This window comes from Bombus huntii, unplaced genomic scaffold (genome assembly GCF_024542735.1).
Source record: "Bombus huntii isolate Logan2020A unplaced genomic scaffold, iyBomHunt1.1 ctg00000067.1, whole genome shotgun sequence".
NCBI lineage: Eukaryota > Metazoa > Arthropoda > Insecta > Hymenoptera > Apidae > Bombus > Bombus huntii.
The window spans coordinates 567,087-586,649 of NW_026099326.1; the positions used below are offsets into that span (position 1 = coordinate 567,087).

Below are 19,563 nucleotides of genomic sequence, written 5' to 3' on the forward strand. Positions count from 1 at the left end.
CCTGTATCGGCAATTCCTCGTACGACCAGAGGATCGGAAATATCAAAGGATATTATGGCGCAGCGCGAGTGGAGAAACAGAAACATATGAGCTTAACACCGTAATACTCTTATCATAGAAATAGAAGCAGTCCTCAATTCCCGCCCTCTAACTTCTATCTCCACCGATCCAAATGATCTCCTAGCCCTCACTCCCGGACATTTCCTCATTGGCGATTCATTAATGTGCTTACGTGATCGAGATTTCAGGGACATTCCATCGAACCGACTCTCCAAATGGCAGCATATCCAACAGCTTAAACAACATTTTTGGAACCGCTGGCATAAGGAGTATTTGAACGAGCTAACCAACCGCAATAAATGGAGCAAGGGTGGACACAGCATCCAAAAGGGCACAATCGTCATCCTCAGAGAGGACAACGTTCCCTCCATGCATTGGCCTCTGGGCCGAGTTATCAAGATTCATCCAGGCGCCGATGGTGTCATCCGGACAGCTACAGTTCAGACGGCAAAGAGCATTTTGGATCGGGTCGTCAAAAGGCTTGTCCCACTGCCAATTCAACCCGATCTCGAGAAACCCGAACAACTAGCCACCGAGACGAAATAAGATGGGAACTTCAACCACACCTCCCTAGTTTGATCGGTACCCTCTCAACGGGGGGAGAATGTTACGCCATGCGGCTTACCATAGGTCATATTCTTAACTATCGATCGCGGCACTATAATGTCGCAGACGGATCGTCGTGTCTGCCCGGCAAACAAACATTGTAGTGGCAAGCGCATGGTTCATTAAGCAGGGCGACTTCCAGAAACGTTGACTCGTGGCCCGTATTTTACCTCGCGTAAAAGAATGTGGCGTGATCCGAACGTAGTGGGGGTCGCCTTCCAGAAAAAACGAAAAAAATCGAAAGGCGTTCAGAACTTTTCGAGATGTCGAACCGTCAACACATGTGGTATGTCGCGCATTACTTATCAACCAAAACGCAGTTACATTTTTTTTGTTCCATTTATATCTTTCTAGTTAATAAGTTGTTGAAATAAACATTAATTTATTTGTGTTAATTCTGTGGAATTTCGTTGAACTACCCTTATTATCATAATCGAAATAAGGGGATCGATCAGTTCGTGGCGTCGATTATTTAATCGTAACGGGAACTTACAACTCTCGTTGACGTGCTATCTCGCGATCGCGTCTCTCCGCGAACGGTCGAAACAAAATGATTCACTAAAAACTGTCCTGAATTCCTAAGAATTTATTTACCGCAAAACTGACAAAGTGTTTATTTAAAACATGAGGTTGAAGGTAGTCCTTTTCTTTCATTTCATTCATTTTCATTTTCTTTCTTAAGTATGGCTAACACAATATCTAATCAATTAAAATTTTATATTTTCACGTGAAAAGTTTCTTTAGATAATTATTATCAACATGATGACTAACTCTTACGGATTAATACGTGTCTGTAGGGCAATCCGGTGGACTTGATCGGCCTTTTACTTCGAAAGTTGAGTAATCGGTGTCGCTTTCTTACGCATCTTTGAACTGTATAAATGTTTTAAAATTGTTTGATCCAGAATGTACCACACCGGACAATCAAGAAGGCAGGTGCCTTGACTACAGAAAATGTAAACCTCTGCAAGAAATATGGCAGATACAGTACCGTACAGCCACCGATTTTTATAGACGATCAGTGTGCAGATACCAGGGCAATGTTACGATCGTTTGCTGTCCGAACGATCCAAACAAAGAGAAGAGAGAAATTTTAATAAAAACTGTGTATAAGTATAAGGCTTTGCGACCACCATACTGTGGTTTTAGCAACGTCTCTCATACCAGGGTGGTCGATGGTAAACCAGCTGAACTTGGTACGTTTTATGTCTTTCTTTCCGATTAATAATAAGCCATTTACTGCAAAGAATGAACTTTAAAGGCATTAAACAGCACATCAATGTACATTTCAATTAGACTAAATAATAATGCTATGATTTTATCGGTAGTAACTTTACTTATTAACTTGAATTATTTCTTTCTTTTACTTCATGTTAGGAAGAGTATCTTTTTGCTTGAAATAAAAAATTGATATAGGAGTAATAATATGGATAGAGATCAAAAACTGTTAGGGCAGAAATTACACGTTTGAACTTTATAGTTCAGTATAGTTCAAATAGAAATTATATAGAATTATTTAATAATTTGTATTCCACTGGAATAAAAATTTAATTTCTGTCTTTATCAAATCTCTATTTCAGAGTATTTGTACGTATGTACTTATCGTCTGCTGTATGATCGAATATCGAATAGGTAATAATCGTTGTTACCCGTTATGTGAGAAAAAATTATGTATATTCACAACTATGACTATTGCATTTTAGGCGCTTGGCCATGGATCGTTGCATTAGGTTTTCGTAATCCCCGAAACCCAGACAAACCACTATGGAAGTGCGGAGGTTCCCTGATATCGGCTAGGCATGTTTTGACCGCAGCACATTGTGCACATATGGATGGAATAGAAAACATACACAATCATAATATTGTCATTCTTAGATTGGTGGAGGAGGTGCCATTTTCGAGTAAGTCCTCAAATATATATATATATATATATGCTATTGAGTATTACTGAAGTATCATATCCTGAAATTTCTTACTGTACACATATATTGTGTCATAAAGCGTGTATAATTCTTTCTCATACTTTTGGTCATTCGTTTCCTGCATTTTCATTTATTTTTTTATTTTTCAGGGTACGTATATCCCATTTGTACGAAAGAGCCCCTACGAAAGAGCAACTTCGTCGGCTGTAACCCCCTTGTTGCTGGATGGGGAGCATTAAGATATAGTAAGTGATATCAATTTTATAATAAAATTAAATAGTTCCAGTCTTAAATATCTTTCTTATTTTCTTCGTAGGACGACCACGACGTAATGCATTAATGGAAGTACAAATGCCAGTGATTAAGAACGCCGAATGCAAAATAGCTTATTCCAAATTTCCTAATGCACCTGATATCACTGATGGTATAATATGCGCCGAACATGCTCAGGGTGGAGAGGATTCTTGTACGGTAATTAAGTTACAGAGTTACTACAAACTATACGGTATCTGAAGACACGTCGATTCGAATTAACATCAAATCGACGTCTTAAACATTAAAAATAATAGATAAACACAATTTAATAGTTTTGCCCACTTCTCACACCTCGTTATGGTATTTAATCTAATTTCCTTCTAATCTTAGTTTTGCTCAAAATACATATAACATGTACGTTATAAATTGGAGTATTTCAATACACAAATCAATAGAAGATTATTACTGTATATAAGTATAATTTCAATACAATTCGATCGATATATTTCAGTATCTTTGATTAAAAATTTAACGATCCTTTCAGGCTGACCGCGGCGGACCACTGCTGATACAACATGAATTAACCTCGTATTTAATAGGTATTGTGTCTTATGCTTATAAGTGCGGCACAGCTGGGTATCCCAGCGTTTACACTAGGGTCACATCGTACCTTGACTTCATTCTCCAAGCGATGCAATAATATGATATTACTGTTCCATAAATATCATTGTGTAAAAAACGTAAAGTTGGATTTTCTTATTGTGGAGATAAGAAACAGCTCAAATTTACATTGTTTTGTACGTTACAAATTATAGGCTTAAAATGTACGAAATGTAACTTTGAAACGACACTAATTTTTTACGCACGATAAACCTCCACGACTTAGGTATGTAAAGATGATAAACGTATATTAATTCTATAAATTTGGTAATAATAAACCAACTTTCTGAGAAGTTCTGTAAATTTCGTTTCTGTTGTATCAAGAGAATAATGGAATATTCCACTTAGATCGTATACTTCTTGTACGTACGTACAAAATTTTCCGGCTAATCTAAAACACTTCATAAGATAGAGAGCTTCTGGAAATTCGGACACAGAGAGTGCATAAAATACAAGATAAGTCTCGTGTCTTTCAAAATTATTTTTTATTCGCTAAAAACGTCCTGTGTACTCATGCAATCACATGCAACCTCGAAACTTCACTTATTTTTTATCACTTTCCAATTCAATACACAGTTTCAGCATTTTTGACTATATGTAAGAGAAATTTCCATTCAGCCAAAGGTGTACTTACAGATTATAGATTCCTATACGACTCTCAGTAAAAATTTATCCGCACTCCAGATAGTTAAAACTTCTGTCGACCGTATTGATCCATCTGCACTCTTCGTATGACGTCAATATCTGTTCAGTGCTGCTGCGCAGGTTTCTTTGTGTTACGTCAATTCGTTTGTGACCGTTGCGCGAGTAATGGCGCTTTGCAATGGTGATTTGCAGGAAAACAGTGCAGGATGCTGTGATTCGTTTCTTGTGGTCGGAGGTTATGTTTGATGCCTATATTTATCAAAGATTTAATGCACATTATGGAGAAAGTGTTTTGTCACGAAGTGTGTTTGAATGGGCACAAAAGTTCAAAGAAGATCGCACGAGTGTTATGAAAAAACAGCTGGACGCCCGTCCACATCCACGATGACAACATTGAACGTGCTCATGAACTTATGCTCTATGGAATAGACGAGTGACACTGGATAATGTGGCAAATCATTTGCAAATCAGCCACGGCTCTGCTTATGCAATAGTGCACGACAGATTTGGATTTTAAAAAGTTTGTGCGAGATGGATGCCGAAAAAGCTGATGAAAAGGTGAAGACGACGATGCATTCGTGGTTCGCAGCTCAGCCCAAAACATTTTTTAATGAGAAAATACAAAGGTCCTTCGGCAAATGGACAAAGTGTATACAGAAATCGAGTGATTATGTCAAAAAATGATGTATGTCTTTTTTGACAATTGCTTAAAATAAATTCTACACCGACAGAGCGGGTAACTTTTTACTCACCCTCGTAAGACACTTAAATTTCCAATCTATTATGATGAATAAAAGAGCTTATACTATTAAATCTAATTGTATTTTGTTGCATGAGAGTACACGTGTATGTGATGTACATTACCTTTATATCCCCTTGAACGCTTCAATATTGCGCATATATACTATATTTTGTACAGCTTCTATAAAATTTCGTATGTTTGTTTAGGCTGTTAATCTAGAGGCTGGAGTACAAAGAAGTGGCACAATGATGTGGGCTGATGACATTTATAATTATCAAGGAATCACCCCTACATTCGCTCAGGTATATATCGTTGACTATAACGTATTTAACATATATGATTGTTAGAATATTAATAATTAATTTTTAATTCTATCAGAATTTTAATGAAACTGTCCCTTGGGAAGGAAGAACTGATACCTTGATATCACGGTTTGTACATCCTATATATACGACAAATTTTAGAACATTATATAACGAAGAACCAGATCGTCGTGGCCATGTGATGTGAATAAAAGGACTTGAATTTGATGATATTTTTATAATGTTAGATAACATAACTAAGTATCTTCACAGTAAGATAGGATGACATGGTTTACATGATCTTAATGTTGTTCACTCGAGTGATGATATTATAAGGAAAAGCGTAATATCACAGGTAGGATGATTCATAATTTAGAACTACTAACTCATGTATGTATTAAAAATTAAAGAAATATATTAAATTTTATAGGATATTTATGTTTAGTAACCAGTAATTCAGAGATTGGTATTCATGGTTACTATAACGAGGCTGTAGAAACGCACCCTTTCTTCTTTGCAAATGGTCCTGTATTTATGTCTAAGCCGAAACTGGAACCTCTGAATAATTTAGATTTATTCTTGTTATTTTCTAAAATACTTATCTACAGTATACCATAAGGAATGATACCGTATCGCACCTAATCAAGTGCCTTAAGAAACATCAACAGGATATCACAGTAAGTAATCCCTTATCGACAGATATGTAAGTAAAAGTTATGTGTCATTGTTATACACAATTATGTGTTAGTGTTATACACAGTTATTTATCATTTTCTATTAATTCAGTTGTAGCCACTACAATATCTATGACACTGGTAGTAATTATAAGAACAATAATGATGTTCTATAAGAGGAAATGATGATTAGGAACAAAAACTTACAGGTAAGTCAAAGTATATGTTATTTGCCATTTGAAAAGAAAGTTACTAACTTGGAATTTTTTGATAAATAATAATTGTGCAAAATATATTGGATTTCAAATTTGTCAAAAATTGATATTTAAGAAGCATTGTAATAATATAACATTAATATTTTGATTTTTCAGAAGATATCATGCGGTGGATGGATAATATGCAAAAAATATTAAGCAGTATATGAATTTTCATATTGCGTAGAGATAACAAAATGAATTTTAAAAAATGTCGACACGGTAATAAGAAATAGCATCGTGACAAAGAATATATAAAGACAGTTTCATTTTTTATAAATAAAAATTTGTTGTTCCAGATTTTGAAATACAGTGAAACGTTTAATTAGTATCTTAATATCTTTAAATAATTATTATTTTAGAATCAATTGTAATTGTATCATACGTACTTTTGAATTCGTGCAAGAACATATGTAATTTTGAAGTAGTTATTATTAGGAAACTGTTAGACGCGAACAGTATGCGAAAAGTTAGTATGCAGTGTAATAATTATCAATCAAAACACAAGAATTAAATTCTTGAGGAAAAAATTTCCGGAATTTCTTATTTACATGATTATAGAGAAATCCATAATAAAAAGGAGCTGCTTTCTAATACTTCGCTTCCTTGTAATGCCTACGTTAACAATAACGAGGTTCGACTTTTTGTTTTTAGAGGGATACTGGAAAATTTGAAAGTACAGTACCATTGGGAAGAAAATCACGATATTGAAAACGATATTTGCAAGTAAATTTCCAAAAAATCTGTTTTCAAATTTTCGCTTTCTATTTCACATTAAAAGAAAGGGAGGGCTGCCTTCTTTTTCTGCAAGACAAAACAAACATTCTGAATCTCGTATCAATGAATGATGTCAATAAGTTATTTTTCTTTTCAGATTGAACAATATTCCAGATTTATTCATAATTTCATACTACGCGAAGAATAGACTTTCATAGGTATATAAAGGAAATATTAAGTATAGGAAAACTCTTTTTCGTTGTAGGTGACATATGCTTCACGGTTGAACACATGTATTTTTGAACACATATAAATGAAAAAGTACTCTTATGGAGAAAAAGAATTGATACCTTCGATTGACATTAGATAATGTATATAAACTTATGAACAATCACTATCACTATCAGTTTGTATTTTAGGTGCACACGCAGATTTGTTGGAGTTCTTATAAAATGTACTTCCTGTACGAACGTTTTATTCTTCCAAATTTTACGATACTATGTCTCATATGATAACTATATGGATTAAACGTAATATAAATGATCCGAAAATAGACTCGAACGACATTAATTGTCTTTCTATTTATACCAATATCGAAAATACAAGTAAAGCTGGAGCAATAGTATGCAAGAATGGACTATTTATTATTTTAAACCAAATCATAGCATATTCAGAATGCACAGTATTATCATGAAATGTAAATGAATCAGTTGTAAACGAACGATTTTACTGTAAAATCGTTGCCGCCTTTTTTTCATCTGAAATATAGCAGCAATGAGTACATTCTTTTAATATATAATAAAACGAGATATCTTTATAAAGTTACATATGTCATCACTGGTAACTGTTATCTCGTATGACGCCAAATATACCGTTAGTATGGAATGATATTTTTATGAAGATATACTTTAATGATAGATTTTATGAATGAAACGTTATATAAGAAAAATTATCTCTTGTTATTCTATGAAGTGTAGTAGCTAATGAAGATTAATTTTACGAAGTATTAGAGCAAAAGAGAATTAAAAAATTAAAAAGATCTAAATAAGATTGTTCGTGTGGCTTAATTATCTCAATTCTGGTACACCACTTGTTACATTCTAACTAATTAGCGCTAAACAATAACTTGCAAATATTAAAGATATTAACACCTAAAGGTTTTCAGGAAATTTTATAATATTTGATTATTGTATATCTAGTCATTGATTGATAAAATTTCTTGTATAAGCATAGATCGAGGTTGACGTCATACGCAGATTGCATATCATTGACAGGTATCGTTTTAATTTATTTTATGGCTAGAATCGTTTGAATATTATACGAATAATTATTTCCATTCGAACGATTAATAAATCACGTACCTATAAAAGATATATTACGAAAAAGAGGTGACGAAACAAAAAAATATTGGAAATTCCGTTGTCATTAGATCAATTACTTTTGCAATGATTTTTATTTCCATGTAATTACATATGAAATGGGTAATTCATTAACATCTCCTCGAATCGAATATAATTCGTTACACTTCACAACGATTCAAATAATGGACGGGAAATATATAATAACTTTCCTGTCCTTGCGTTAAAATAGTACTGTACAAATCAGATGATACAACCTAACCCCAACCTAACCCCAAAAAACCCAATTACATCCACATTGCATGACAGCACACTTGCAATGGATTTTTGTGATTTCAATGTCACAGACAATGACACAACTAATCAGAACACGTTCGAGGCTATAGACATTGAAATTACCGCGTGTTTAATACGTTTAAAGCATAAATCTAAATTTCACGCGATTATTTCTTTGTACATTGTGAAACTCTTAAATTATCTTAATCGAATAAATAATCCTAATGTAATAAAACATCTTGAAATAGACCTAGATATCTGAAACAGAAACTCGAAGGATAAGAAATCCTAAAAGGTACTAATCCTAAAATAACAAACTCCTAAATAATAAACAAGTGATAAAACCTGTTATAAATAATAAACCTTACCTGGAATAATCAAATCCTAACTAATCGAAAATAAAATAAGGCAAGCAATTCTTAATCTTTCAAGTAATTTTTCCGAAAACACAGAAAGATAGAGAAATTAAAAAGACGCAGCACAAATTGCAGCACAATGAAAGTTTCGGAGCGATGAATACGATCGTATTAAACTAAATAATTTTCAAAAGTGAAATTACACTGAAACGTATATCGATGATATTTGTCATTTCTACGATCTGTTTCGCTTGATCGTGCTTCTTTTCTGATGTAAATTCAATTTATAATACGAACTAAGTTTCCTTTATTATTATTAGTCCTGCGTCTTTTTAATTCGTCACTTCTTTTATTTCAGAACAATGACGGGCTCCAAGATGCTGTTCGGATGTTTGGCGTTAATTGCTTTTCTGCATCCATTAGTTCACGTTTGTACTTCGAGTAGTACAGCTCAAGGTTTGTACTTCGAGTTGTCTTTTTCCATGCACTTCAAATTCCAATACGATCTGGTCACGTGGCCTTCGTACAATTTCGAAATTTTACCTGTTTGGTAATCGTCAATGAAAAAAGAAGTTATGCGTGACCTCAACACATTGAAACAATTTTTATGATTTTTTATTTGCCGGTTGGTCAGCAAGTTAATGGAAAAATTTCACTTAACTATTCGCGTTAATCTCTTCGGTTTAACTTTTGGGAAATGCTTCGTTAGCTTCGGGAATATTCCAACGATTCGTTTTACGTACAAAATAAGCATGATAAATATTACATCACGGTAATGTAATATCGGAATATATTAAAGGTGTAATTTTGTTCGATTAATTATAATTTATTAATAATGGATTGAAAATACAGATATTAGTTAGACAGAGAAACGATGTTTGATTAACAGGAAAACTAAATGCAACGCTCGTATTTACAACAAATAACTTGACAACTATTTGGTAACTCTCTCTCTCTCTCTCTCTCTCTCTCTCTCTCACTAGCAACTCTAACACTCGACAACACTCGCAACTCAATTCTAACGACTCTATGCTTCGACGTCTCGATCAACTCTGATTCTCGCAACACGCACACTTTTCGATTCGCCTTGAATAGCGAAACCGTCCTTCTTCTAACGTTGTCTATTGTTTCCCTCATACCTATGTAAGAACTACCAACTACGTGCCTTTAGTCACGTAGGCACTCTTACATGTAAACGAACCACAGAAACACGACGTACACGGTTTTTCTATTTTCAGCCGATCTCCAATCAAAGCTATTCTACGATATTACAATCGGCCTTTCCTGACAATCACATCTGCCCTCAGATGTGCTCATCAGCGCCGCTCGCACTTACATCACTATCGTCAGCATTCCACCATTTCATGTGATCGGCTGCCGTGGAAGTTGTACGTGGCCCTTCGTGCTCCCCCTCTCGCTGCACTATGTATCGGTCATTTCGCAGGACTTTTATCACCCGATACGGTCCAAGAAACTTCGGATGCAGCTTTAGCCCGGGACCCCTCTGCATCCTCTCGATTGCCACTAGATCTCCCGTCCTGTATGCTGTCGCCTTCTTGCGTCTCCTGTTATACGCCCGCTTGTTTCGGATTTGGATCTCCTCAATCCGTCTCTTTGCGTCCGCACGCAGCTGATCTCGTTCCTCTTGGAACACCGCGGCCTGTTCGTCCTCGATGCTACTGCTCCTCTTTCGCTCTTCCTCTATCTTCCTCTCCGTTGTTTGTTTACCCATTTCACTCTTGTCAGGGGCTTTGATCGTCGTGGCAGCATCGTGACATTTTCGTAGGCTCGGTTCGTACATGGAAGACGTTAACAACTTACCATCTACCGAGACTATGATCTCTTCTTTTTCGAAGGTCTTCACGTTCATCGTGTCCTCGACAATCCCATCGTCGTCCTCGTCATCCACATCCTCTGTATATCGATATTATTGGAGGGATTCCGCACGTGCGACTTCCCTTGTCTTTTCGTTCGCCTTGCATTCACTCTCTTCGAGTCTATCCGAAAACTTGAAACAACCCTCACATCCGCAACGCTATCCTTCTCAGTAAATTCGCAAATATCATCAACAACATCCTGTTGCTGTTGTTTAGCCAGATTCTTCCTCCTCGTGATGTTCGCTAAGTCCTCCTGCTGGCCGCAAGAATCCGACGAGGACACCATCTCGTGGTCCACTTTACCAATCACCACGTGTCTTGCCACTATTCTCCGTTCCTCCGACACTTGCTGCACAGCTGCCCGATACTTCTTCAAAACTTCTGCTAACTCTTCTTTATTTTCTTCCAATTGCGACAGTAGCTCAGTTCGTTCGCGACTAGCTACATTAACACGATCTTCTGCTTCGGAACGTTGCCGCAGTACTTCCTGCAACGAAGCCTGCGTCTCATTCGGTTCTTGCTCCAGTGCCTGTTTCGCTTTAACTGCAACTGCTCTAGCGCATTCTGCATCTTCTAACTGGTTCTTCAGCTGTCGTAAAGCTGCTTTACCCGTCGAGTCACCTTTCGATCTCTCCAGCATCGTTTGAGCGTCTCTTAGCAATGCTTTGGTTCTCTTCAAATCTCTTTTTAGCCTATGTTGCATGTCCTTAACGTGTGACAAATCTATCTCACTCGCCTGTGTCTCTACATCTATCTTGAGGACTTCCGGACACTCATCGGGATTTTCGTCCTTTATTCTACTAATAAAAGATTCTCCCCCTTTTATACTTATTTCAACAGTGTCCAAAAAGTCTGCGCCAATAATAAGCGAATGTTGCATCACTGTGTCTGGAACTACGTGTATGGTTATACAGTACGACTCATTGTCTATAATAATGTTCGTGGAAAATTTCCCGAGCGTAAAATTCCTTCCGGAACCGACACCGCCAAATCCAACGATTTCCCGACTTAATCTGGGCGCTCCGATTTTCACATGCTGATCTGCTCGCATTAGAGTCAGCTCACTACCGGTGTCTATCAACGCGCTCAATTTGAAATTTTCCATCTTAACATCCTTACCACGCCTTGTTTGTAACGACCGAAACACGCTGTAAACTTTTTTTGAGGGCTCACCCAAATTGTCGCAACTTGATGCGATGTGTCCGTACTCCCTACATTTGAAGCAATTGTAGCATCGCGTCTTCCTCGCATCTCCAGATCGACCGGGTTCCTTGTTCCTCTCGGTTTCGGACAGCTTCGCCACCGGCTTTACCCTGTTACTCTTCGGCTCCTCAAATTTCGTCCTCATCTCCATATCTCTTTTTATCGCTTCGTAGCGCCTGAAACGCTCTTTTAATTGCTCGATATTCCTGGCTCCGTATAGCACAGTCTTGTTCGCGACCTCGTCGGGAATGCCTTGAATAATGTAGTCTATCAAGGATTGCGTATCAACCCTTCCTTGTTTTGCAATCCCGCACATGTGATACATATATTGTTGCAGACTCTCATCTGCTTTCTTCTTTCTATGGGATAACTCGCCATGTATCTGTTGGTCGCTTACTACATTTTCAAACTCATTCCTCAACGCCTTTTTTAGCTTTGCCCAGGACTTCGCGCATCGTTTTTGTCGTACGAAGGCCTGAGCGGAGCCTGCGAGTAATTTCTTAGCATAGGCCACCATGTGGGCGTCTGACCAACCCCACACTTCTGCCATTTCCTCGAAGTCTTCCACCCACTGATTTACCCTCAGCAGATCATCCCCGCTGAATTTCTCTAATGAGTCTTCCACGTCTTTAAGACTCAACATCGAACCGACGCATACCTTCTGCTGCTACTCATCGCGGTCCTGATACACCGCTCGCGTGCCTCTCCTGTATTCTCGCGCGCCTTGTTTATCGTCCTCGCCTTCACTTTCGTCGGAGCTCTCTTCTTCCGACGATACATCGTCTCCTTCTAGGGCCGCCTGTAGCCGCGCGCGTAGTTCGGATTTTCTTCCCGTTACCTTCAACCCCAAGCTAACGAGACGCGCTCTCAGCTCTTTCGTCCTCAGCTTCTCGAGGTCTTCCTCTCCCTCTTGACTGCATTCGGCTCTCTGCTTGCTTCTTAGATCTCGCTGGTTTGTTGGTTCTTCGCCACGCTTCGAATCCTTAGGAGTAGATCGACCAGGTTTGCACGCTCTGTTCAACCTGGCAACCAGCACTGATCTCGCACCGGATATAGGCAGATTCATCTGTGCGAGCTTACTCCTCAGCTCCTCCAGCGTCAAATCCTCTTCACCCGACAATCGTTCGTCTTCAACGTTTGCCATTTTATTCTATTCTTTTCTACTCCCGCAGAAATAGCTCCGTTAAATCGTATCGTTTCTCTGTCTTATTCAATCCCGGACGAGCCCCCACTTGTAATATCGGAATATATTAATAATGGATTGAAAATACAGATATTAGTTAGACAGAGAAACGATGTTTGATTAACAGGAAAACTAAATGCAACGCTCGTATTTACAACAAATAACTTGACAACTATTTGGTAACTCTCTCTCTCTCTCTCTCTCTCTCTCTCTCTCTCTCTCTCTCACTAGCAACTCTAACACTCGACAACACTCGCAACTCAATTCTAACGACTCTATGCTTCGACGTCTCGATCAACTCTGATTCTCGCAACACGCACACTTTTCGATTCGCCTTGGATAGCGAAACCGTCCTTCTTCTAACGCGTTTTTAATACGCGATGGCGCTATCACTTTCTAAAAGCGTCGTCTTTACATTTCCGATGGCCACGGGCACATCCGACTGCCAGATATACAATGTGTTATAAGAGTATCATTACCATACTTTTCATGAAAAGAGCAATTTTTCTTGATAACTATACTCTGTAACATAGATTGAAGTCGCTGATTTGATCCCTCTGATATCGTTGTCTTATGAGAGTCTCGTCTGGTCTTGATTGGTTCTGTTGACTCTTATCGTAGTGAAAAATCGATTCGTTGTGTACCTTTTTTGTATAGAGAATTATTTTGTGGTAGAATATAATGTTGTAATATTTGTGGTCTTTACTTTACTAATTTTGTCACTGAGCCGCTCTTTGGTTAGTTGAGCGATTCATATTCCGCATATATTCCGTACTTGCTTCGCTTGGTACTTTTATAATTTTCGCAGTTACAATAAAAAATTTAATTCTTAACAGATTAAAGATTTAACCTCTTGCTTTATAGTGTACAATAATTTTTTTTTTTTTTTTTTTGTATAGGTTATGTGATCCATAGTTTGAGTAAGTAGTACATATATATATATATATATATATATATATATATATATATATATTTAAGATTAATATTTTATCAGTTTCTGTTCGTAACAACATCGAAGTAGTCAATAAGTTTGAAGAGTATAATTAAGAAAGTTATGAAGCAAGAGGTTAAGAACAAATTCTGAAAGAGGTTATGTACAACTCAGTAGTACTGCTTTACATTACTTTGCGAATTACTTTTCAAGCATAAAAATAGTTTAACAGCCACTTATAGTTACTTCCTTACCATTACATTCATTAAATTCGTTTGATTTTGTAAACAAAATAACCACGCTGACCAGTCTCTTATTTAAAATAGAATTATTTTGTCATATATCCAACAGTTTACTTTCTCTTCGCTTTGTCTCGTATTACGACTTTATAACGGTGTTTCTTTAAACTTTAAACGATCGTAATAAATGTATTTACGGACGATGACTGATATCTGGTCTGTCTTAAAGTTGCAACTAATTAGTACCCCGTTACTTTGGACGTTATGAAATGTTGTATAACCAAAGACTTATCTTCTCTTTTGGTAGTTGCATAAGAGAAGACTGAGCCGTTGAAACGCTCGAATAGATTAGCTGATTCGCTTAACGTATTTTTACTTCCGATGAGCTAAACACAAGAGCAGAAAGCACATAAGGAATAATACAGAAACGTCAAACGTATACAGAAATATATTTCGTAAAAGCATTAGTACGTAACATGTCTTTATAATTCTATTTATGTATAGTAAAATGGCTTGTATCCATTTTCATGAATTATAACTGACATTTCAAAGCATTCATGTAGATATGTAACTCTCGTTAATTAATAATTTAACAATGCGTCATGAAACGTATCATTTTCGTTTCTTCCTTTGTTTCGTTATACACAGGAACGAATTTGTAAATAAAGATGTATAATCAACGATAACATATGACAGCGAGTATAATAACTGTCAGCAAAGGAAGAGGTCGGTAAAATGATTGTGGTTGATTTCAGTGTATCGGTAAATAAGCTTTGACAGACGTTGCCGGGGGACTCGGTGTCGGTGAAACCGCGTCGATGAAATGATTGTCAGTAATTTAAAGATAACCCAATTTATTGATCTGTCTCCCCTTCATGGCGTTGTACGTCTCTCTATAAAACATATTCTACCTCGGAGGGCTGAAAAATTTAACTTGGTCTCACTGGACTGGACTGTAAGTAAGAAAATTGAAATGCAAAATCCACGTGTGAGCGCAACGGTTTAGATGGAAAGTTCGATAGGACAATTATGTATATTAGCCTGAAAGAAAGCTCGTGGCTTCGCACGCAACACGTAATTTCCCTCTCTGAAATAATCCTATTACAACGATACGATTTAAAATTTTCCTTAACAGACCTCGCAATGTAATTCTTCATCTACAATTTTTTATTCGGCCTGAAACAAGAGACTTTCGAAGCCTTATAGAGTCTCGCGAATCTAAAAGTCAGGTTTCAACGTATTTTCGCGTCTTATTCTATAATACTGAAGACATTAAAGGTGTTAACGATTATTGTCTCACTATGTACGTACATCAAACGAGTACTTACGTAAGAGACGAATGGAAATGGAAACAGCCGAGAATAATTGAAGATAATTTGAATACGTTCCAGGCTATAATACAATTTCTCGTGAACCGTAATTGATTCGCAGAAGGGAATTGCTGCTTCTCACGACTAGCAAAGTGTTTCGCAAAAAAAGAAAAAAAAGAAAAATGGTATCGGAAGGATAGAAAAAAAGCGGTGGCCTACATCAAGCAATCTTCATGCCGATAATGCATTTATTATTCAGTTCGTTCATTTTCTATCGCGTAACAGACACTGGGATAACTGACAGAACGAGCGTATAAATCTTGCATCTCTCAACCTGACTTCTCCCAATTCGCATACTTCCATCCTTCGTATAAGTGACAATGAATCAGAAGAGTTTCATAGCAATATTGAACAACATACAGTCAACTACAACACCATTAGATACATCCACCATACAGTCAACTACAACACCATTAGATAACAGCAATACAATAGATTATAATTTTCTACGTGTCATTGATTCATCATCATCATTTTCCATTTTTTTAGCATATGTAAAAACGTATCTGACGTAATCTTACCTCGCTCTTTGAGTAAAAAAATCCATTCAAATGAAACAAAGGGAAAAGAAATAAGAAAACAAACACTCACATATGAATCTTCATTACATAACTGTATGTACTCCTCGAGGTATAATTACTCAGACACGTTACAGCGTACCTTCTTCGTTCCCTGATGGCTGATGTTGATCGTTGACGTTTATAATGAAAGAATTTCGTCAACGGCGCCATCTGGATCCTTGTTGAAAAATTAAAATAGCCGCAACAGCACCATTAAGCTCATCACCCAGAGTAGCTCTTGTTGCTGAGTCGTGGAGGAATTCTTATCATCAACGACATAAACTATACCAGTTCTGGTAACGTTCTTCAGATGGTCCAGGCACTCGAACTCGCAATATCGCTCTCCAACACGGAATTTCTTGCATGTCTGTAGTAAAAAGAAATCGATCAATTGTACAGATCAATCGTCACCCGACTGCTCGAGAATTCAGATCATCCAGAGAATAGAATAGAGACGTGGAAAAATGTAGTGCGATCATCGCAGTGGGAGGAAATAGGGGGATAGGGACCAAATGAATGAACGAGATGTTAAGGACAACTGACGATAAGTTCTTCTTTTGTCGGGAATTGCATGTTTGTGAATGGTTTGTGGGTGGTTAGGTGGAGAGAATTGAAGAGTTTGGAGGTGACTGGAAGAGTGTTTTGGGCAAGGTAGATTGCAGAATGGTTGCGGTAGCATTGTGTTAATTATGGGTTTGTACATGTAATCTTTGTATGTATCACTACATACAACCTAACGTATATTTTTAATAATACATCAGAGTTTTAGTTATTTCATAGCTATGAATTTTATACTCTATAATCTTGACGTTTTATTTCACAGAAGCGTTTGAATATCCATAAAAATTAAATGAACCAATGTATTCATTATCTTATAGAGAAGATATATTATTTTTAATTATGTTCCAATTATTTATCATGATCCTGATTTCCTTATTCTGAAAATTTGAAAGGAAGTTTTGTAGTTTGATACTTTCAGCGACAAAGGGTCAATATTGCTTTAGTATATTTCGTCACATATACATGTATATCTATATGTCGGAGATGAAAGGACACCGGAACCTTTGGATAGCCCCGCAACATTGCAATCTAAAGTCTACTATAACTGTAACTAAACTATTGTAGTTATTCAATCCGATTGTAATTGTTCGAGATTAGTGACGGTGAGCTTTGGCTCGAGGTGACAGTCTGTCGCCCAACGTAGCCGCGGTCAAGGGATGAACGCTTTGCCTAACAAAGGTATGGAGTAATTCTATAGCTCTCCTTAAAAGAAATATTCGTGGCGACACGCGACAGTAAACATTCCCACGGTTTCTGTCCCGTGGCTCGCCACACGCAGACCCTATTCTTCGAGTAAGATGATTGCCAGATGTCGATGCGTCTCCGCAGTACATGTTCGGCTAGCCCGAGGGCCCGTTATAAATCTTAAGGTTTAGTTAACTAAAGTCCTTCAAACAGACAAACAGTCTTTGTCCCAACTACGGGAAGATAGGGGAGACATATTTTTCAACGAGCGGCGTCTCCCACTAGCAACTTTCCCTCGAGGGCGGCTACCATCTTTTTCTAACCACCGATATGGAGATTGACCAATTAGCAGCAACGTCAATTTCCCTTACTTCCTAAACGAAGGCTTTCCTCGACGAATCCGATGATCTCGTGTCCTTAGACACACCCCATTATAGTTTTCCTCTGTGGCATCATCGGGACGGGACGGGCATTCTTTTACGCGCTCCCGTCGACCAAAGAGTAACGTCTTTACGCTCAGCAATTATTTTTACGAATCAGACTTAGATTCAGCGAGAACGCCCATCTGTCATCCCGTTGGCCGCGGATTCGTTATCGAACCGGAGACCATTGTCACTAGTGTCGCGGACGTCTCACCGCCGTGGTAGATTGTCAAACCTGTGTTATTCATACCTGTGTCAATAAATCGTATCTTCGTTACACCGCAACGATGGCTACCTTCAATGAAGACTCCTCAAACACCGACAACCCTATCCCCAATGTCATTCCGACATATATATCCACCGAAAATGCGCTCTTGTAGACAAACGCTCGATTCGCGTCATAGCTTTTAAAGCTTGTCGCATCTCAATCCGTTGGAAAAAGTTTTTCCTGTAGCATATTTTATTTTTACGAACCAACAAGGTCTTTGTTTATTTCCTTCTGCTTTTGCTCCAATTTCCCCATTGTTTTTTCAAGGATAGTATTTCAGAGCCACTAGTCAAGTTTATTGTAACAATAAACGTACGTTTCGGAAACATTTTGTGCTGTGAAACAGAATACACTAAAGTTTGAAGGTCACATCGATTTTCGAAAGTTTATAAATGGAGGTGTATGACAGTATCACCAGCTGTTGCTGTCCAAGTAACTCCAACATCGAAATACTACAACGATTCCAATCGAAAACGCTAAGAGCCTTAATAGACGCACCTTGGTATGTTACCAACGAAACCATCCATCGCGACCTCAAGATACCTACAGTCAAAGAGGAAATAGCAAAATATAGCGACAGATATAGCAAAAGAGTCAACAAACACCGAAACCCCCTAATCACTGGACTACTCGATACGACGGACCAGATTCGATTTCTTTTTACTACAGACATGCAAAAAATTTCGTCTTGTCTTACTTCCTCAACAACTTTTAGATCTGATAGAAAAAAGAAACATATGAAGTAATAAGTAATGCTTACTAATAAATTCAACAAATACAGAGGAAGATGGCTAAATCGATAAATTAACGAGACTAAAAATTAATTACATCATGGATCTCTCGCTTTTAATTTTAAGCTGTAAATTACCGATATCGGTGACTGCCATATTCTCTTGAGTTTCCAAATCGTAAAGAATCTTTCCCCAGGGATTGGTCAACTGTGTATGTCCCCATGCGACGTAACTTGCTTAAGGAACACGAGCCGGTGATATGCAGGCAACGTATAATTGATTATCATTCGCTCTGAAACGCTGAAGTAATGACCAGTGCAGTGGTCCAGTGGTCATATTGAATGCCGCTGGATATATCAGCATTTGGCAACCTAACCCAGAGAAGCAGGAAATATGAAGCCACCGAATACCAATTAACTTCGTAGTTGCACGGTTCACATTCCATCATTTCTGAATATGCGAGGACAGTCCTCTTATTGTGCTTTTAATTCTTTTATTTGTTTCATTTTCAGCAAATATACTGGTTTTTTAAATTAAGCTTCTTTTTATACAGAGTTACAGATTATATTAATTTTATATAGAATATATTTAAGAAAGATATTTAATTTTTTGCTAGTTAAGTATTGATCGATTAAGTTACTGTACCTTTGTTCCGATAAATGCGTGCCATTTCCTCGAATCTAATATCATAGCAAATGCCAATACCT

General features: G+C 37.3%; 1 protein-coding gene across 11 annotated transcripts in view; it reads left to right on the top strand.

Annotated features, from left to right (window-relative positions):
* The window catches only part of LOC126876194 (venom serine protease Bi-VSP-like), a 219,207-nt gene that overhangs the window by 89,869 nt on the left and 109,775 nt on the right, over positions 1-19,563 (top strand). For 2 of the 11 annotated variants that reach the window (XM_050639051.1, XM_050639059.1), the window contains 4 exons: positions 2,738-2,833; positions 2,905-3,059; positions 3,388-3,729; positions 4,140-4,278. In XM_050639051.1, the coding sequence (XP_050495008.1) occupies positions 2,738-2,833; positions 2,905-3,059; positions 3,388-3,543 (407 nt within the window). In that variant the 3' untranslated portion in view covers positions 3,544-3,729; positions 4,140-4,278. Of the gene's footprint in view, positions 1-251; positions 953-2,369; positions 2,568-2,737; positions 2,834-2,904; positions 3,060-3,387; positions 3,730-4,139; positions 4,335-19,563 lie in introns of those variants that run through there. The other 9 variants (XM_050639049.1, XM_050639053.1, XM_050639055.1 and 6 more) reach the window with 9 other exon arrangements.